This window comes from Myotis yumanensis, unplaced genomic scaffold (assembly GCF_028538775.1).
Source record: "Myotis yumanensis isolate MYYU_CA2020_CCGP unplaced genomic scaffold, mMyoYum1.0.hap1 SCAF_17, whole genome shotgun sequence".
Taxonomy (NCBI): domain Eukaryota; kingdom Metazoa; phylum Chordata; class Mammalia; order Chiroptera; family Vespertilionidae; genus Myotis; species Myotis yumanensis.
Window position 1 is genome coordinate 19,390,752 of NW_027223768.1, and position 20,634 is coordinate 19,411,385.

At 55.1% G+C, this 20,634-nt stretch overlaps 2 protein-coding genes across 4 annotated transcripts in view; one reads left to right on the forward strand and one right to left on the reverse strand.

Annotated features, from left to right (window-relative positions):
• The window catches only part of TNN (tenascin N), a 69,038-nt gene extending 63,440 nt beyond the window's left edge, over window positions 1–5,598 (forward strand). The window contains exons 19-21 of the mRNA XM_070397211.1: window positions 2,367–2,530; window positions 4,451–4,619; window positions 4,986–5,598. Coding sequence (XP_070253312.1) covers window positions 2,367–2,530; window positions 4,451–4,591 — 305 coding nt within the window. The 3' untranslated portion in view covers window positions 4,592–4,619; window positions 4,986–5,598. The remainder of the gene's footprint in view (window positions 1–2,366; window positions 2,531–4,450; window positions 4,620–4,985) is intronic.
• Window positions 5,599–10,413: 4,815 nt separating this feature from the next.
• KIAA0040 (KIAA0040 ortholog) overlaps window positions 10,414–20,634 on the reverse strand; it is a 28,696-nt gene continuing 18,475 nt past the window's right edge. For all 3 annotated transcript variants that reach the window (XM_070397223.1, XM_070397222.1, XM_070397221.1), the window contains one exon: window positions 10,414–13,757. In XM_070397223.1, coding sequence (XP_070253324.1) covers window positions 13,353–13,652 — 300 coding nt within the window. In that variant the 5' untranslated portion in view covers window positions 13,653–13,757 and the 3' untranslated portion in view covers window positions 10,414–13,352. The remainder of the gene's footprint in view (window positions 13,758–20,634) is intronic.

A 20,634-nucleotide genomic window follows, 5' to 3' on the forward strand; every position in this document is an offset into this window, starting at 1 on the left:
GGGCTGCCGTGTGCCACGGATCAGGGAAGTTTATCCTGCGAAGGTGCACGGTTCTCATGGACACATGAGGCCCTGCTCCCAGCAGGGGGTCAGGGTACACAAGGTTCTTAAAGCAATCCTTCATCATTGTAAGATCAGAACATTATATGTGGACACCCACCCCCCAGTGCACCCCCAGCCAGTAAAAACCTTCCTCTTGTACCCCCAGTTCAGGATGCTGCCCCCTCGCTGAGGAATCACACTCTGAGCCGCCACCCCCTGGTGCTGCCCACCTCCCACTCGGCTTCAGAGGGGCTGCCTCCGTGCACAGCCTGAGTGTGTTCTTACTTAAAGGCAGAAAGGTCAAAGTGCGGAGCCAGCACTAGGCGTGTAGGTCGCAGTGACATGCAGCGGTGACAACACAGGGACAGCCGTTCAGCAGAGATGGGGCTCACCCTCCTTGGGCTGCGCTCCGGTGTTTATTTGTGAAGGAAAACAACAAAATGAATCCTGGGATGGTGCTATTGGACTATTTTATTTAAGAGAGAGGCGTGGTTATTGTTTTAATGTTATAGTTTAGCCTATATTCCTAGTTTTTAAAATCCTAACAAGTAGGTCTGCTTTTGCTTCTGCATGTTTTGACTTTGGTGTAACCAGCCAGATCAACTGACTGCATAAGACATGGCCTCTCCCCTGAGACTCACATGGAAATAGGTCAGTGAGAATAGAAGGTAACTTTGGCAAAGAGTCTAACAAGTGGTCAGGAGATGAGAGCTCCAGGAGCGTGGAGAAGGTGGGTACGTGGGGGCCGAGGCGTGCAGGGGCTTCTGCAGGCTGGTGGGCTGGAGTCGGGTCTGAGAGGGAAGAACTTAGCTGGGAGGGAGGAAGGGGCTCCCCAGGCCCAGGGGAGTCCGGGACTGAGAAAGGACTGAGCTGAGGCAAGGAAATCGGTGTGTACTCTTAAGACCGCAGGCCTTCTCAACATGGTCTGCTCAGCGACCCCTAATGGCAGAAGGCTGAACACACACTGTGATCTGAAGTGGCCAACCGCTGGTGCAAAATTTCAGGTTTTAGGACTTAATGTTTAAAAAAGTCACATGCATTTTGCCTTTGCTCTTATTTCCCAGTGCTTAGCATGGAGCACGGTAGGTGAGCTTCAGTGAAGCTATTGCCAGCAGGACCTTTCTGCATAATCCTAGGGTGGTTTTATGTTGTAAAGAACAGTTCCTGAGACCCAGAGAGCTTCCATGCGGTGGGTGGAGGGGGGAGTCTGGTGACACGGTGACATGGAGGAGACGAGCTGGAGGGGTGGCCGCTGGATGAGCCCGTGGACTCTAACGTCTGTGAGTTTGCTTCCTCGTGGGACCAGGAGGCGCCCAGCCCACCCCAAAGGCTTGTTTGTGAAGGTTATCGGTAAACTCAGAGACCAGATATAATATGTTATCATAAAAACAGCACTTACTTAAGCTTGGGATTGATATGGGCCCTCACTGCCTTTTGTGAGCTGAATTAAAAAGGAAACTTATAAAAGGACCACACATGTGATGGGGAAATAGGAGAAAGGCGAGTAAAGTAATTACAGGTTTCCAGACACGATGACATGGAGCATGAACCTATGTGCTGTGCTCAGAGAGCTCCAGAAGTTCAGGTGTGGCAGGAGGTGTGAGGGAGGGTGAGGAGGAGACTCCTCAGGACCGCTGAGCTGGGCTTCGAGGATTGGTTAGGGTTTAACCATGGAGAGCAGGGAGAAAGCGGTGAGAGAGGCATGAACGAGGCTGGACCCGTGTGCTCCACAGATCGAAGCTGCCTGTGGGGACAGTGGGCTGAGATTGTGCATCGGGAACAGCCAAGTTACAGGTCTGCCAAGCCAGGGGGAGAAATTCACATTGTGTGGCAGGAAATAGGATGTGAGGCCTGAGAGGATGGGTGTTTAAGCCTCAGGAGGGCTAGGAAGGCTGCGGTGTGGATCAGGCCCAGAGAGGAGAGCAGGCCCCGGTGGCCCTGGTGGGGAGGGTGCCTGAGTGACCTGCAGGAGGAAGGGCGTGATGAGGGTACAGGGGATTGTCGGACCTGGCTCAGGGGCTTCCGGGCTGGGTGGATGGCTGAGCAGAGACCGGGAGGATGGGAGGGGGTGGTCAGGTGCTATGGGAAGAGTCATGAGTTTGTTTGGGGGTGTGGCTATTTCACAGGACTGTGACGCTTCTAAAGAGCGTGCTGTGAAGGCTGTTGGAGGAGGAGGCCTGGAGTTTGAGTGGCAGACCCAGAAAGAGAACCTGTGACATAATGGACCGGGTCCTTGGTGTTTTCATGCTAGATTTGTTCCTGCTAAGTCCTTCACCCCTAGGTGGTGAACGTGGCCTCTCACCTCTCACATCTTCTCCCTGCAGGGGATGCTCTTTCTTACCACAACGGGTGGAAGTTTACAACTTTTGACAGAGACAACGACATCGCCCTCAGCAACTGTGCCCTGACGCACCATGGCGGCTGGTGGTACAAGAACTGCCACCTGGCCAACCCCAATGGCAGATACGGGGAGACCAAGCACAGTGAGGTAGGTGACTGGCTCTGACCACGTTCAGTTCCCCAAGTGACTCCCTCCAGGAAGGTTTGTCTGCCTTCTCCTTCTGAGGCTCCCAGTCAGGGCAGGAGTTTGTTTCCAGGCTCCATGGCCTTGGGGTCAGGGCCCTCCCTGCCCACCTGCTCACCCCTCCCCACCGTCTTGAGGCCAGGCCCTCCCTGTTCACCTGCTCACCCCTCCCCATGGCCTTGGGGTCAGGGCCCGCCTGCCCACCTGCTCACCCCTCCCCAGTGCCCCACACTTTCCGCAGGTCGGTGAGAGCCCAGGCTGCCCATTCAGAATACACACGTGTGGGTCCTGCTCCATCTCACTAGATGAGTTCCTACATGGACATGGTCTTACTCAGCTTGGGCTGCTATCACCAAACACTATAGACTGCGGGGCTCGAACAGACATTTGTTTCTCTTCTGAAGGCTGGGAGTCCAAGATCAAGGTGCAGGCAGGCTCGGGTCCTGGTAGAGTCCTGTGTTTTGCACGGTGCAGAGAGCTCTGCTTCTCGTCCCCTTCTTACAAGGGCACCAGTTCCATCTGGGGGAACCCACCCTCGTGGTCTCATCTAACCCTGCTTACCCCCAACACCATCACATTGGGGGGTAGGGCTTCAACTAGTTCTCCCAGGTAAACCAGAGTTATTTTTCTCATGTCTTTGGATCACCAAGGAAACAAAGTCCTTTCTGCCTGAGCTCAGACCCATCCCTGGGCCCATTTCATCCAGAACCAGCCAGTCCGCCCAGAGCTCTGTGCTGAGCACCCCCCCATTTCAGTGCGCAGAGGCACATCCTCGCAGCCACTGTCCCCTCTTGGCTCTGAAACTTTCCCATCCGCAGTGTCTCGAGCTTCCGTGACCCGTGAACATCGCCCTGACTCCTCACCAGCTATGGGCGTCTCCTGCCTGCTTCCTCACAGCTTCTTGATCATTGCACCTTTGTTCCTTCTCAGCATTAATCCGTGCCCTCCATGCACTCTCTCGGAGTGCATCCTGGCTTTCTACCTCCATCCCAGTCGGATCCTGGCCTCCAGGAAGCCCCGCCCCCGCATGCCCCTCGCCAATGGCACTGTAACAACTAGCACACCTGAAGCCCGGTGACATGATTGCTTTGGCCTGACCCGGCAGCAGCGGGGCTGATCCCGGGGTGATTTTTCACAGGGAAGAAGAAAGGTGTCCCCGGGAAGCCGGGGCGGGTGGGCCCCAGCACCAAGGTGGCAGGCTGTGGCCCGACCCAGGGACGCCTGTGATCAGAGACCAGCTGTTTGCAATGAGCAGCCAGCGGGCCCCAAACCAAACCCGTGTCTGCTAATAAAGGACATTCATCTGGTTAATGTGCTGCTCACAGTCGGCAGGGCGTTTATTTCCTGTTTATTATTTACCTCACAAATTAAAACACACAGAATTGGTCACTTGGGCTCTTTATTGGCCAGGTTGCGAGGTTATTAAGTGAATTAAATATTGTGCTCTCCAGTCAGAAGACATAAAATGAAATTTAGCTTTCAGCAGGCTGTTCGTTACCCCAGAGCTAATATCTAAACAGCCTAAATTGAAAATGATTCCACACAATAGGCCAATTAATATGTTTATTTTTGCCTTTAATTTTTTTGGAAAGGAGAAGAGTGAGGCAAAGACAATGTGATCATTGCTGGCCAGGCTGATCCTGTTATCTGAGCCCCTGTGCCTCCTGGGCTCACACCCCCCACGCCCCACCCCACAAGGGGGCTCCCAGCCTGTCTAACCCAAGCTGCCCAGCAGAGGGCGCAGGTTCTTAGCTCAACCCTCACTTCCCTGAGGGCTCTCTCTGGCCCTGAGCAGTGAGGGTGTGGTTTCCCAGGCAAGGGACCCCCCCACCCCCACCCTCACCCCCCGCCATTCCTCTTCTTGATGTTGGATTTTTGATGTAGGGGGTGAACTGGGAGCCGTGGAAAGGACACGAATTCTCCATTCCTTATGTGGAGCTGAAGATCCGCCCTCAGGGCTACAGCGGGGAGCTCGTCCTGGGCAGGAAGAAGAGGACACTAGGAGAAAATTCTAGAACGTTCTGATGACCCATCTGAGCAATCATCGCATGAGGCAAGGCCGGCCGGGGTTGGGGCTGTGTAAGCTTGGGGTGGGGTGGGTCCTGGTGACTGTTAGTGGAAGCTGGAGGGAAGTCAGCCCCTGGTTCCTGAGATGGCTGGTCACCAGCAGACACAGCCTGTCACCAAGCCCCAGGCCACCTGCATTCTCGTCCATCCACATTGGGGCCTGAAGGCCAGCTCAGTCGTGGTTGCCAGTGCGTATGGGAGAGAACGACAAGGTCTTTCTTTTAGTCTTTCTTCAGTAACAAATATATAGGATTAGGGCAGAAAAAAACAGAATCCAGCGCTTTACCAACTGGAAAACTCTGGAAGTCGGTGTGTGAATATGAAGCTCCGCTAATACAAATCTTCTCTCTAGAAAGAAGCACCAAGGAGGTGTCCCTGACCAGGGCTGAGGTCGCCTGATGCTGTGACCTCCCGTGACACTGGGTTTTGAGGAAAAGGGTGTACACCTTCCCCTTTCCAAAGCTTGCTGGTGTGGTGAGGAGGAGTGACGGGAGCCAAAGGGACGAGATGGAGTCGCACTGAGCTGAGCCCTGACTAGCCCAGCTCGTGGGAACCACGCCTTCCAAGTTTCTGCTGTTTCAAGCATCCTCTCCCCAGCCCTTTGCATAATCACGTTCATAGGCCTGCATATGTTGTGAATAAATTCTCACTCGTTTCAACTTTAAGCCATTTGCCTCTTGATAACTGGTTGCTCCCCAAGTCTCTTTCCTGCGATTCCTGCTCAAGGCCCCGCCTCCCTCCCTTCCCCACCCACCCTGCTGGGAAAATTTTAAGGTTGTGCCCAGCGGTGTGGCTCAGCCCTGGGGTTTTTCAGAAAGTGCTCAGCATCCAAGGCTTGTTGTCGGAACAGACACGAGGTCAGACCCTTTCGGCTCATTTTCCTATCTCTTTGGAAGGTTTTTCTGTAGGGAAATCAGTGACCATTGAAGTAAGTCAAATTCCTCTTCAAGAAGAAAATACTAATAAACCACCTGATTTAAAACATTTGCCTTCTGTTCTTTTCCCCACATAAGTGCACTTGAATTCTAAATTTAACCCAAGTGTGAGTGAAGGCACCGTCTGTGCACTTTAGTGGGATAGGGTTGGCTGTGGTCTCTTGCATGATGGCAAATAATGGTATTTGGAAGCAGGAGGAGAGAGGGGGAAGGAGGACAACTGTCCCCTAAAAGCTGTAGTCTCCCTCCAGGACAAGGGTGTCCTTTATTGCCTCAGCTTCTCCTGGGTTTAACCTGTACTTTTAGAACTTTTTTTTAAAATCAGCCTTTAAAATTTTAACAGCCCCCCCTCACCCCTACACACACACATTGAGCAATGCCATAGTCACTGCTAGATCTCACAGTGGGTGGGCTGAGTGACAGACAGTTCCAGAGCTGGGGCTGATCATTAAAAAATGCCCCACCTTGTTCTCTGACTCAAGAATTTAAGTGTCTGCCTGCTTCATACCAGGGGGGACAGAGGAGGCGAGCAAGCTGGACATGGTCCTTGCACTGATGGAGTGCATACTATCATTCATTCATTCATTCATTTGTTTGTTCAACACACTCTGAGTAAGCCCCAGTGTGTGCCAGCCCTCCTCTAGGCACTGCTGACCTTCACGTGACCAGCTCTGGCAGCTCCCACTCTGGGGCTGGAATGGGCTTCTGGGTAAACCTCTTCAGAGGGTCACACTCTTTCCTTAGAGTCAGGTCAGAGCCACTGGGGACAAACCAAAGAAAACCACAGCCTTCCTAGGCTGCCAGCCAGGCCCCAGGCAGAAGCAGCGCACTCATTTGATGAAGTCTCCAAGCCATCGCCTATTTCATGTAGGACACTACACAGCCCCTGCCCACAGCTCAGTGGGGACAGGCCTGGGACACACCATGACAGTGGGCAGTGAGGTGGGGAGAGCGAGTCGACAGGGATATGGATTGGATGCTGAGGGGTGGGGGGGGTAGCGGGGGAGGGAAAGCGTCACGGGAGTGATGGGAGAGGGTCTGTGGGGATGCCCCTGAGTTTGCTGGGAGACAGGAGAAGGCAGGGCACCCGGGAAAGGGAAGTCTGGTGACAAAGACGAGAAGGGTGGAGGCTGGTAAGTTTGAGGGAGGAGGTGGTCTCTGGTGAGGGGAGGAGTGCTTGGTGCGGGGCCAAGCGGGAGAGATGGGTAGGGACTCTGGTCTGGGCCACGTGGAAGCGTGGTTCTGGCTCCCGCTCTCCATCAGAATCAGCTGGAGCTGCTGTTCCCGGGTCCAGCTGGGCCCTTGGCGCCTGCGCATTTAAAGCGCTGGGAGGCAGGGAGGGGGTTCGCAGAAAGGGCAGCAGTTCACAGACAGGGGAGGGGCTGTGCACTAGGCCCGTGCCAGGAGGAGTGGGACAGGGGAGCTCAGACCGCAGAGCTCTTCAGGAGGGAGGATGAGAGGGTGTGAGGGCCACGGTGGCGAAGGCAGGGAGGGTCCTTCCCTGGCAGCTTAGAGCTGGTGTGGACAGTGGCGTCTGCTGGAATGGAGGCCCGGAGTTTGTTTGTCAGACGACAAGAGCTCTGCTTTTACATGGAGAGCTCTCAGGGATTTGAGGATCATTAAAGCCAGAAACTGCTGAAGGGGCGGGAGAAAGACAAGATTGAAGAGGAGGCCTGGAAGGAAAAGGACCAGGTGTTGTGTGCGAAGAGAGGCCACCGACAGGGAGAAACGCAAATGGACGTACAGTGTGGCAGAAGGGAAAACAAGTGTAAACAATGAAAAGCTCCTGGCGAAACGTAATCGTTTGCTGAAGTCCTGCATGAAAAAACGTCCAGGTCGTTCCCTTAAGCCGGTCCAGGGTGCTGGAGAGGAGCCGAAGGAGCCCGGGTCAACGGGACCAGGGCCCACGGCCGAGCAGGAGGCGCTCGGTGGCCAGCCCGGCCAGCAGGTGGCAGTGTCGCCCTGCTCCCACCACCTCCTCTCCTCTGTAAAGGTGAGTTCTGGGGACTCCCCACTTTTCTTCCTTCCTGGATAGCATGGTGGTCTTGAGAGTCGCCTGTGGGTCCAGCCTGTGCTTGGTGGTTGTGGAGGCAGCGTGGCTGCTGGACGAATGGTACCTGGGAACTACCTTGGAGAGATTGCCTAGTGAGCCTGGACTCCTCCCGGACCTGGTCTACTGGGCTGGTGGTGAGACAGGGGCTGGGGGCTCTCAGCTTGATGAAAGGCAAGGGGGACACCCCCTAAAGGGGTTTAAGAAGTTCCTAATATGCAAATAACTCCACTCCCCAAGGTCCTTCTGGCTGTGGGTACTTTCTACGGGCAGTGAGAACGGGCTGTTTCGATTCCAGTGTTACGTGGGGAAGTTAGGTTCCCAGGCCAGCCCACAGAAGCCTGTTTATTCTTTATTACAGCAAATCGCAGGGCGCTGAGAAGGCAAGGCCTAGAAAACAAAGGTTTTGGGGTGTTGTGATTTAAATAAGAGAAGGTAACAGAACGGAATGAAAATGCTTCTCCGTGTTGGTAGGTGGAGACAATTAGCTTTAATCAGAGCTAACGAGAAAGATGCGGCTTGATGTGGAACCTCTAAAGGAGGCATCTGTGGACTCGAGTTCTTTGTTGCACCAGGTGTGCCTGCAGGTGAACACGAAGGAGCCCAAACCAGCACAGGGCAGGGCCCTGGGGGAGGCGTTCGAGACTCTGCTCCGTTCCAGGTCTGGGGAGCTGTGTGCCTCCTCTGGGCCTCGTTTCTTCATTTGTAAAATGGCACCACCCCTGGTTTACACCCTGCATCGGTCGCCGCAGGGATCAGCTGGGATCCCGAGATGCTCTGTGTGTTATACAGCAGGCGGGAGGCGGGTGGGGAGGGCCCGGATCTTCCGTCTCCATAACTTCATTCAAAATGTTTGGTTTTCCTCGATGGAGGTGTCTCTCCAGGCAGCCCTAAGGTCTCCGGGCCATGAATAGCCAGCAATGGGATTATCATGGTTCACTAATGGAAGAAAGAGAAAGAGCAGCATGAGAAACAGAGGCTATTAAAGGTGAAGGAGAATCTGTGCATTTAGGAACCGATTTCCTTGGGGAATGTAGGAATTGAGCTGTAAGTAATGGAAGACAGGAACAGATAAGGCATGGGGGATGCCTGCCAGGGCAGCATTTCCCAAACAGTGTTCCTTGGAACCCTTGCTCCTCCAGGTGTGCTGAAAGAGGAGGTTTCATGGTCCAATCTGCTTGGGAAGACTGAGTTCAGCAGAGTGACACCTGTTTCTATTATCGCACCTGTTAGACGCTAATGTGATCCACGTGTGTGGATCTCAAGCAGCGGGATAGTCGCATATCTGACCATAGCATTTGTTTGTTTTCTGAGTATCTATCAAATGTAATTCAGAGACCACTAGCATTTACGTAGAGCAGTGATTTTCAAGTGGTGTGCTGCAACAATTTTAAAAATATGCAATACCTGACTAGTCAGGACACTGACCTTTTCCCCGTAGATTGGCAAATAAAAAAATGACAACAGCCAACACAACAATGGTGGTCTGGTGTGCCTGGCACAGGGTAAAAAACATCAAAAATGCTCACGGAATAAACATGGCCACCCTGAGTGACATGGCCTAGATATTTGAAAACATCTCTTTGAACCTAAGACAGAGACCAAAAGCTGTGCTGAAGTGACTATTTCAGTCTTGTAATCCTGTGACTTTGAATTTGGTAATAATACTGGGGTCAAAGGTCCAGGAGCCAGCACAGAGGGTACCTGTGAGTTGAGAGTTGTGGCATTGTCCAAGCCCATATCCACCCCAAGGTCAGGGCCAAGGCTGGGCAGGTGGAGCTGATGGCCTCCCCTCAGGTGTCGGCAGCTGGAAGGGTGTGGGAGGGAGTCCTCGGGAAGTCCTGGAATCTGTGGGGATGGGCAGGGGGCAGGAACCCACCAGAACTCCAGACACTCCCCTGCCGTGGGGGGCAGGCAGAGGCCTTCCTTCCTCAGCCCTTGCTGATGGCCAGTGTGTTGACCCCGACCCTCACGAGCTCCTGGACCCTGCTGTCCAGGGTGGTAGCCACTGGCCACAGGTGGCCGCTGATTGATTGGAACCTGGCGGGTGTAACTGGGCGCCTGCACCTTTACTGCCATTACCTTTCATTGTAAGAGCTGGATGTGGCTGACGCACATGGCAGACAGTGTAGATATGGGACCAGTCCATCGACCCTGGTCCTGGTGCACAGCCCTGTGCTAGATGGTTTGATGACCAGCTTAGCATCACCGAAGGAGGGATCAGGAGCATCTAAGCCAGTGGTTCTCAACCTTCTGGACCTTTAAGTACAGTTCCTCATGTTGTGACCCAACCTTAAAATTATTTTCGTTGCTACTTCATAGCTGTAATGTTGCTACTGTTATGAATTATAATGTAAATATCTGATATGCAGGATGGTCTTAGGCGACCCCTGTGAAAGGGTCGTTTGACGGCCAAAGGGGTCGCGACCCACAGGTTGAGAACCGCTGAATTCTAAGCCATTGCATTTCATATGAGGCAAAGCTATGGCCAACTCGGAAAAAGACGGATATTTATACGCACATACACGTATCTCTCCAGGATTTTGACTTCTCCCCTTCCCAGGACCTGAGTGGACTCATGAGTCTGTTATTGTGTGGTTTGTGCTGTTTTCCCCTTTTTCCTTGAGGAAGACATTGCCCAGCCTCCTGTAGGGAGCCTCTCTAGGTGCTGCCCGGGTGCCTCTGACGCCTGGACCCCCAGGCAGCTGCTCTGCAGGGCAGGGGCTGAGGGGGGTGGGGACAGTGCCCAGAGGGAGTCTCTGTATCCGTCAATCCATCCGTCATTTGTGAGTGAGTGACGTCTGGGAGAGGTCATATCGAATGTCAAGAAAGGAGCTGTCTGGCTCCAGCAAGGAAGGAGGCCAGGCGGGGCTTTTATTTTTTAAAGTATTTTATTAAATCAGTTTTTCTGTTGATGTGTTTGAATTTTTCAGAAAAAAAATACTGACAAACACTGTACAATTTGGACCACTTATATTCTTGAAAGGGCGACTACCCTTTCTCCATAGCCTTCCCTCCCCCCAAGAAACAGGAGAGCGAATCCCTGGAGAGCAGCAGCAGCAGCAGGGGAAGACCTGCTCTGACAGGGGCCGTGCTGGCTGGAGCTGGGTACACATCGAGGGGCTCCCCAGGCCTGTGCTGGGGGAGGAAGCCCCTTCCTTACTCCCTTGTTGTCCTTCATTAGCTTAAACCCCCCAAGAGGGGCCAGGCAGGCTCCCCTCAGAGGCACCCCTGTTGCCAGAGGCAGTTCTGGGACAGAGGCTGGGAAGGAAAGGAGTGAAAATGGAGATGAAGGAAGGGATGGATCCAGGACAAGAGGGGATGGAGAAGACGAGAGAGAGAGAGAGAGAGAGAGAGAGAGAGAGAGAGAGAGAGAGAGAGAGAGAGAGAGAAAGAGAGAAAGAAAGAGAGAGAGAGAGAGAGAGAGAGATATGATGCCTTGGGCTCCTTTCATGCCCCTGGCACTGTTGTAGGTACCCCAGTGAGGGTCGGGGGGAGGCTGGGTGGGGAAAAGAGAGGCCTCGCTCAGGGCTTGGGTGTCCTGGGTCTGAGGCTTTGGAAGCAGCTGAGAGGTGTGTCCTGGTGTTTCGTGGCCGGAGCTGGAGCAGATGCACTAGATTAGGAGGCAGCAGGGCCCTGCACCTGGAGATGGAGGCCTTGTCGTGGAGGTGACAAACACTGCTCTCTTAATTCAAATGAGCAGCCAGTTGCCACGGCAACCATGTTCCCAGTGATCTGCTCTCTGGGATCATATCTAACACCAGCCTCAGCCGCCAGCCCCCCCTGCCCCCCACGTCTGCCCAACTCATCCATCCAGGCGACTGCGAGGCACAGAGGGGAAGGCCGGCGTCCTGGGCAGCGGGAGACGTGGGGAGATGACTGTGGGGAGATGACTGGCCGTCCTGTGATGCCCTGGGGACAGTCAGCTGCTCTGTGACAGGCTCTCCCTGTGGCACGGGGACAGGGAATTAGAGGGTGTAGCTTCTCTGGTCACAGGGGCTTAGGAGCCAGGGCCTGAGTGCCTGGGAGACTTGGGGCCTCGTAGGGGGAGGGGGTGACCATTGCTGGTTCCACAGTGTATGCAACTGTGAGGAGACCTGGGACCCATGGCAGGCACCAACCAGCATCGCTCTGCGCAGGCCTGGAGCACACCTGGGGGGCAGGTGAGAACCTGGTGGCCCACGTGTGCAGATTGAGCGCATTTTCCCCTTAGCGCAATTGCCCAGCATTTCATTTCTGCTGCTATAAGTACCATAGTTTAGCTACACTGTTAATTAAATGGCAGTTGCACACCATTTGGAACCACCTCCGAGGGTTGCAAATGAATTTGGACAGCACAGCCTGCTCTCAGGAATTACCCACCATTGCAACACGGTCACAATCCAGTCCAAATACCAACCAACTCATCAGACAAGTGGATTACCTCAGCCTCCCAACTTCAGCCTGGTGGGGAGACATGCTCCTCAGCTCACCGTGGACCTGGTTTATATGTCCTCACGGACCTCGGGGCCCACATGCCAACCCCACCCTGGTTCTGCAGAATTCAATACCCACCTCCACCCTCGCAGCGATGGGGGGCTCACTCAGAAGGCCACTTGGGGGAACCGGCGAGGTATTACAGCTTACCCTTAACGTCATCACATACCCAACGGCGTCCACAGACAGTTATAAGTACCCACTGTGCGCAAGGCACTTGCCTGAGCTTCAAGATAAATATTAATAAACCTCTATAATAGCTTCATCCTGCTGTTGCTTCAAGTCTGAATCTCCCGCATCCCACCCTCAGCACGCCACCCGTCGCTTCCAGTGTGCCTTCTGCGAGGCTGTGCCGGCGATGTCTTCATTCCTTCCCCACTGAAAGCCTCTGGCTCCGGGGGGATGCCCAGCTCAGGTGGGGCATCTCCTTCCACCTCTGCGTTGCACAGGACGGTGCACCGGGTGGAGTGGGCCGAGCAGTCTGTTACCTGGGCCCCATAGCTCTCTAGGAGCCACACCCAGAGCTGCTGTCCCATGTGGAGAAGGAGCCTTCCAGAGGGGCTCTGGGCGGAGCGTCTCAACGAGGGGTCTTGGACCACGTTCAACACCAACCGGTGGTAATGAGGACCTTGCGAGACCATAGCTTCCGATGAATTCGGATCCATTGCACTTTCAACTTGCCCTCCTCGGGGAGGGGTCAGGAGCACAGGAGCTGGAGGGTCTGCATCAACAACAGCGAAGGGCACTGTGCCAGGTGCTGAAACGTCCGAGGATGAGGATTCGCAGCAGGAGGGTTTGTGGGGAGCGGAGCAGGAAGCACACATCTGTAACCTGAGTAGTACACGGAACAGGTATGGAGTTTGTAACCTTGCCGGGTCGTGTAATTGTGCACTTGGGCCCGAATCTGGCCAGGCCCTCCTATGAGATGTTTTTGCGAGAGCAGATACTGTCCTGCGTGTGTGTGGTGTGCATGGTGAGCCCAGGTGGTTATGGATACGTGTTCCCTGTGCTTTGGCGTATGGACTGTGCCGGAAGTAGGCGGGCGGCACGCCCGAATCTGGAGCAGAGAGCGTTGCTATTGGACACATAGCTGCCCAGCCAGTGCCCACGCATTGTCCCCGTGCTCCCTGGGGGTGCCCTCCCTGGGGACACTCGGTCTGAGGTTTGCTCCTTGGCTGAGAAGTTCCTCTGTGGACACGCGTGTGACGCTCCAGGCCCCGGGTGTCGTTGGAAGGCGGACCCTCTGCTGCCCGCCCCACTAGACCGGCAGCGATGGCCTCTTCTCCATCTGCAGGAGCTTGGGCTGGGCGGAGATCCAGAGGTCTTCTTCGCCCTTCTTCCTCCTCTTCTTCTTCTTCTTCCCCGGGCCGTGCTCCGGCTGCTGGCCCTTGCCCGGCCGGCTCCAGCAGCAGTAGCAGCAGACGAAGACCAGGGCGAGGAGCACCAGCAGCGGCAGCGCCAGCACCACGCCCAGGCAGACGCTGTTGAAGAGGCCCTCCTGGTGCTTGGTCAGGATGGTGTCCCAGATGTCACTGAAGAAGGAGCCGAACTTCTCCATGGTGCTCAGCTCGTCGCCAAGTCCTGGGCTCGCGGGGACACAGCCTCCCTCACTCGTGACGGATTCCCCTTCGGGCGGAGGGTCTGGGCATGCCACAGAGAGCACCTGGAGGGAGAGAAACAGACCACTCAGGAAACGTGCAGTGGAACGCCCTCCTGTTTTTAATAACACCATCGATTTTAGGCTTAAGGGGAGGAACTGCAGATTTCCAGAGTTCACTGGAATCCTATTGAGGCTCCATAAACAAGACATGTGCACGCATTTAGTCAATAGGTAGTCGTTCATTCTCGCCGTGCATACACGCTGCTATTGGGCGGAGGATGTAAAAATCGATAGGCTATCAGTCCTGGCACGCAGGGGATGCTCAGCGATTGTGGGACAAAGGGATCGTGTGCACGGTCAGTGTTCTGAGGGCCCCTGAGAGCTGCTCTCAATCTCTCCTCCACCGCAGCTCACACTGTGACCTTCCATGAGCACAGCTCGCCATTTCCAGCACACACGAGAGCTGAGGCGCAAGAGGCAATGCCGATGTCCGGCTGCCTGTCGGAGGGGACTTGGACACCCGCAGGCTCCGAGGTCGTGGGTCCCATCCAGCCTCATTCAGCCTTCTTACTGCCCCTTCCCTGCTCCGAGCCCCCAGCCCTGTCCTCGCATCCCACTCCTGTGTCTGACGGGACTCACCATGCTTGGGGTCCCATCTGCTGGTCCTTCCTCTCCCTCATCACCCTGTCTGCTTCCTGGCCCTCGCTGAGGATTCCCACAATCCTTCCCAGCTTGCTCCCTTTCTTTCCAGTGGAAAAGGGGTCTTGACGGCCGCTCAGCGATGGTACTAGGGAACAGGGATGGGGTCCCTGGACCCCTCCCTACTGCTGCCCTGAGCTCAGCTCACAGCTGGGTCTTTCTGGTTGCTTGTCTGGGCTGGCCCCTCTTCCTCCGGCACCCTTACCCCTCTCCCGCTCTCCCCATGCATCTTAGCCATCAGCACTCAGGTGTAAGGTCTTTGAGGCTCCTTCAGTTCCGGAATCCTCAGGTCCTTGTGTCCAAGCGAGACGTGGAGGACAGGCATGATTCAAGGAAATGCAAGAGGCTTCTTGGTGCACGACATTGCCCAGGACTGAAGACCGCACTTGATCGTAGCCCAGAGGCCGAGAAGCGATGGGACCCAAAATCAGAGTCACTGGTTTTCAGGCTGAAGACCCTGCCAACCCTCTCACTTAAACATGAAGGACCTGGGGCCTGGAGTGGGGAGGTGACATGTCTGAGGACTCGCAGTTGTGACAAACACCCAGACCCCTGGACAGTGGGTCCAGCACTCCCAAGGCTGCCGAGCCAGCGAAAGAACCGAGGAGGAGGATGTTACCTTGTGCTTGCTATTCATCTGATACTTTCTTAATGGCCTTCGTGTGAATTATAGCTTTTAAGTGAGCAACAGGATGGCGCATTGTCAATGTGGGGAAGCGAGGGGGACGTGGCCCAGAATCACTGTTTCATTGTTTTGTGCACTGGAGCAGGGCCAGGGGCTGCAGCTGGGCCATCATGTGTCACATGGTGCCCTGGGGTTGTCCTCGGGGTCTGTGTCCTTGGGTCAGTCACAGGCTCTATACGTGTCCCATGTATCCAGGGCTCCCGTGTCCTTCCAAGCCTGCATGACCTCAGTCCTGGTGTGCTGGCCGGTGGCCCCACACCCCCATGGTACATCTTACGCCGTTATATAAATTGACTCCTGGCACTGTGCCATCTGGCCCCTGGGAGGCAGTGAGACTCTAAGTTGGCATGTATCACTTTATACCTGCTGGTCATTTAGTCTAGTCTTCATTACCACCCCACCAAGTGGGCATGGTCATTCCCCAGGCCTCTAGCCCAGGACACGGAGCACATCCGGGGGAGTGAGTGAGGGGCGGTGCTGGCCTGGCTGATTCTGGGAAGTTTGTCTCCTGATGCCCCAGGGCGAGCCCTTCACTGGTGTTGCTCTGGCCTCCTCGTCCTTTGTGTGGAATTAACCCGTTTTTGGCAAGTAGCCCGGGATGCTCAGAATCTTACGCTACTTGGCTACTCCCCAGACTGACGTAAACGTTTATGTTGGTCTGTCTTGGACAAAGGCAAAGAGAGTGACTTCCTGTTGTTAGATACTTTACAAACGCTTGAAAGACTTACAACAAAAACCAGGCCCTGCCCAAGTGAAGCTTTATAGAAAGCACATGGTGGCCCAGACAAACTCCACAGGCAACAAAGGGAAGTATTCTGAGAAGTCACAGCCCCTCGGGGGCCTGGGAACACTGCTGGCCACCCACCGCCTCGCTCCTCACACCCCTCGCCTCCTCCCTTGGCCGTGGCTTTGCTGTGACCTCAGCCTGGGACCGGCCAGTAGGTTTCGCTGCTCTGTTGTGGGGGAGACCTGGGTACTTTTCTCTGCTTTGATCTTACCCGAGAGCTTTCCTGGGACCAGGTGCTCTTCACACTGCATTTTTGTGGTTCAAATTAGACACCCACCTCCACGTGTTGACAGTTTTCATGAAGGTAGAGCCACTTGGGGAGGACCTTGTAGGTGGGTAGGCTCTTGGCGGAGAAGCATGGGTGAAAAGGATGCTCACAGGCTCCGGGCAGGGACTTAGACCTGGGCAGGAGTGCAGGGGCCTCCTGGTGCGCCCGTGGGCGAGAGGAGGTCTGGGAGTTGTGGCCGGGTCCCCACGGCCTTCTTAGGGTGCGTGTTACTTCAGGGGCTTTGTAACGGGAGGCAGATGTTGTGATCAGAGCTGCCCTTCAGGAAAAGATGACGGGATCTGAAAAGCTCTGGGAAATGCTTTAAGAGAGTTCTCTGTGCGTTTAACAGACCTTTCGTGAGCACCTAATACAGCGCTTCTCAACCTTGGCTGCACATTAGAATCACCTGGGAATCTTTTTAAAATCCTGATTTCTGGGCCTCATCCTCCAGAAATTCTGTTTCTTTGTTACTAATGTTGTGGCCCCACCCCATAACAAAGAAACAGAATTTCTGGAGGATGAGGCAGGTGATTCTAATGTGCAGCCAAGGTTGAGAACCACTGACTAATATATGCCACCCATTGCATTAGGTGTTGGGGATTCGGTAATGAGGGACAAAGATACTGGGGTCTGCTATCATGGAGCCTCGTACATTCCGCTCACTGAGGGATCGTGCATATGGCAAATTCCAACTTGGGCTGCTTCGCTGGCTAAACTAGAAGCATGAATTTGAATTATGTGCTTATCCCAATGTCCCAGGCCCTCCTACCCCTCCCAAACTTTGTCTCAAACTCATCCATCCCATGGCACCTAAAATAGCCTTTGAATAAATAGATTTATCTTCAAGCTTAAAGCTAAGTTAGTAATTCCCGTCTGGATTCCTAAAGGTACTGATTTGTGTTGGCTCCCCACAAAGCCAAAGAGAATATTCATTACCACGAGGGAACCCAGTCCAGCGAAATGCGACTAAAAGGTGTTCTTTATACTTTTTACTCTCAGAACTCTTTTCTAGGCCCCCAGGCTACTTGCTAGGCTCGCTAATCCGCAGTGTTTGATTAGCATTTATGAGCCTCCAATGACGAGCATTCCCTGAATGATCAAAGGTGTCCTTGGGGGTGTGAGTTAATGTCAGAGCGTCCGCAGGCTGTTCTGCAAAAGGAGCCTGGCTTGGGCCTTGGACAGCGCTCTGGGAAGCCGTCCCGTTGTGTCTCCTAGTGTCGCTGCCACTGAGACGCGTCCTCTGTCCTGGACAAACCAAAGTGGGTGCCACCCAACCTGGGTCGTTTGGTTGTGATTGTGGGGATCGTCGCCCTGTGTTTCCATTCAGTCCCCAAATGTCGGAAACACAGGGTGACGATGCGTTTATTGTGCTTTTTTCCAGACGAACAATCGGACCCCTGGCTTCTCCTGAAAGGACCGTGCGGCTGAGCCCAGCAGCTGCAGCAGCGAGTGGGGTGGCCGTGTGGCAACGCAGGCCCGCAGGTAGGCGGCCCCACCAAGGGGCCTCTACGCCATGTGGCTGTGGGCTGTCAGAGCCGCCAGGGAACAAGGAGGGGACTAATCCACTGTGTTTGTAATGAACACTTACCTAAGGGGCGAGATGGAGAGATGGTTACCATTGTCCAGGGATGGCACCGGGAGAGGGGAGGGTGGGAGGCAGGAGGGTCGAGGGCCCGACATGGTGTTCTCTGGAGGATGGGGGATGGGGGGGGGGGGGGGGGGGAGAAGGGACATGAGGCGGTGTCCCTGGCTGTGTTCTGCTTGCGTCTTCCAGCCCGGGTCTGGCTCAGGTCGTCGAGGCTGGTGCATTTATTTTCTCTCAGTGGGGAATCACATCAAACAGTCTGTGCCGTCTCCCCACCATCTGTCCTTGGGGTGGACGACATCTTAACCAGCCCAAGTGTCTCCACCTGCCTGCCCACACCGTGCCCCTGCTCCCCAAACCGTGGTGCAGTCCTTGAAAGAGCCCGGTGGTGACAATGGTGTCACACAGGCCATCGCCGGGCCGAGGGGAACCTCAGTTTTTGGTTAAGGCTGCTGCTTTGGCGTGTTTTCTCGATGGTTCTCGCCTGGCTCTCCTGGCTGCTCAGGGGCCCTCTAACTGATGGAAGTGCCGTTTTGTACAGAAATTGTCGCACCCCAGCAAGTAACCTGCGTGTGGATGATCAGGTTTATAACTGAAACCGGCCCTGGGCGTGGTGACATCGATGCCTGTACTCTCCCCAATTTAATTAATTGCTGCCCGTCACCCATGGGCGCCTCTCCCCCCGGAGTACGCACACGTGGTGTGTCACAGAGGCCGAGTGCGCGGGAAGTAGGTCATAGTTCCCTCCCCATCACTGTGATCGTTATGGTTGCCATTTGAACAAAAGCACAAGCTCATCGATGTAGACGGACTAGAACACCGTGATTATTAGAAGAATGAAATGACGTGCGTCCCGTGGGCATGGCGAGCTGGGAGAGGCACAGGGGCGTCAGGTCGCTGGGTCCCCGCCCTGCTGATGAGGAACAGGGGCCAAAGGGGCTGTGACTGGCCGGACACACAATGGCGATCGGTGGAGTCGGGGCCAGAACCGATGTTTTCCGACTCCTGGCACCTCCTCCTGCCAGGTCTTCCCACAAAAGTCCTTAAAAATGAGCCCGGAGGCTGTGCCCACCTTCCTCTGCCTGGGCGCAGGCTGGACTGCTTCCCAAGCCCCCATACATCACTGCGGGCCGGTGACGGAGCTCTGGCCCAGGGAACGGGTTCTAGTATTCTGGCTCGGCTTGCTCATTGGCTGGTGACAGGCAATGGGCCCTGGGGAGGACTCCGGGCTCCCGAATGACTGTGGAGCACAGCGCCCCCTGCTGACCACAGTCAAGAGTGGAATGAGTGAGAAGCAAACCTTGGTTGGGTGCGGCCGCTGAGGGAAGGGGCCTTTGCTCCCGCAGTTAGCCTGTGCTGACTAGCAATACGCCATGCTGGTCATGACTGTGACAATCATGCGATGATTCAGCAACTCCCCTCTAGCGCCTCTGATCCAACAGAGGTTAGCCAGGTGCTCCGATGCCATGGGGGGGACCGCAATTTCTGGGTTCAGGTCCTGACTCTGCTCCTCACTCGCTGTCGCTCCTGGCGGGTCAACTAACCTCTGTGTGGGGCTCCGTTGGCTCATCCGTGAGGTGGAGTTGGTAACCGGTTGTTGTGACAAGTCAGTGAGTCCGTGGACGTGGCGCCTCTCGGAGCCAAGGCTGGCGATAACCAAACAAATAGGGAGGAAGAGGTGCCGCGATCCTTAGCTGACAATGCTTAGAACTTGGGATGGTCCAGGTCCTGGCTGTGGTTACGTAGGCCTCCTTCAAGCGAAGGCGCTGTCTGTCTCTGTACGGAGATGCTTTCTAATCACTCATCCGTTTTCAAAGAGACCGTTTCAGAATGGAAACATGGACATCACTCAGAGCAGCGTCCTGAGTGACGGTCTCTTCACGCTCTCTCCATGAACCCACATTCCGGGCAGAGTCGGACCCCGTCTTCTCTCCCCCAACCTCACCCCAATGGCCTTGGTCTCTGTGAATGCACCTCATGAGCTCTGAGTCTATGGATATAGCCCTGAATGACAGATGCAGCAAGGCTACTACCTTCTGCAGGGAGAAGGTAGGTGACAGAGATGTGCTCAGGGCTGCGCAGGAAGTGGTTGGCGTGGCCCCGAGGAGGGGACTTGGCACTGAGGTCTGAGGGGCGACAAGGACCCAGAGGGCACAGGGCCCAGGGAATGGCCATCAGGGCAGAGACCGCGGGGCAAAGGCTCCCAGGTGGGAAGGAGGTCGCCAAGCCGAGTGCACTGAGCCGGGAGCCCTGAAGGCGCCACGGGCTCTGCTTCCACCAGGCAGCTCTGGGGATGGGGGTTGGGAGGGGAGGAGAGAGAGGGTCTTTGGATGTCAGGAGCCCCTTTCATCTGTCTGAGCCTCGGTGTGGCTTTGGCATCCTCCCTCCAGCTCCTCTTTCTAAAGCCTCAGTGACCGTGGTCCTCTCAGCCTCCTTTGGCTCCTCGTTGCTCAGATGATACCACAGATCTCTCGTGATCGGGTACCATCACCCCAGCCTCATCTCCCACCACCCCTATCACCCTACTTCTCTTAAGTTCTCCCAGACACCCCTGCTTTCCCCCGCCGTGAGCTTCGCACACGCTGTTCCGTCGCCTGGAAGGCTTTTCCACCTTCTCCCCTCATCCCGCTCAGAGGTCCTGTCCCCAACCCCCCCAGATGGACTGCCTTCTCTTCTGAGCTCTGAGTCAGTACCTACCAGGGCCTTTATCTATTGTATTAAAGTTGTTTCCTTTAAAAGCAGGAAAGAGCAAGGGTCTCACACACACATTCCTTGTGGGCTCGCTTCTCTCATGCTCATGCAACCTCCTAACCAGCAGCGATCCACTTGGCCGTGGGGCCTGACAGCTCGCTCTGTGCCTGCCACACACTTGGGGCCTAATCGCTATGTGACGAGGGAATTCTTTCTAGGCTTGGA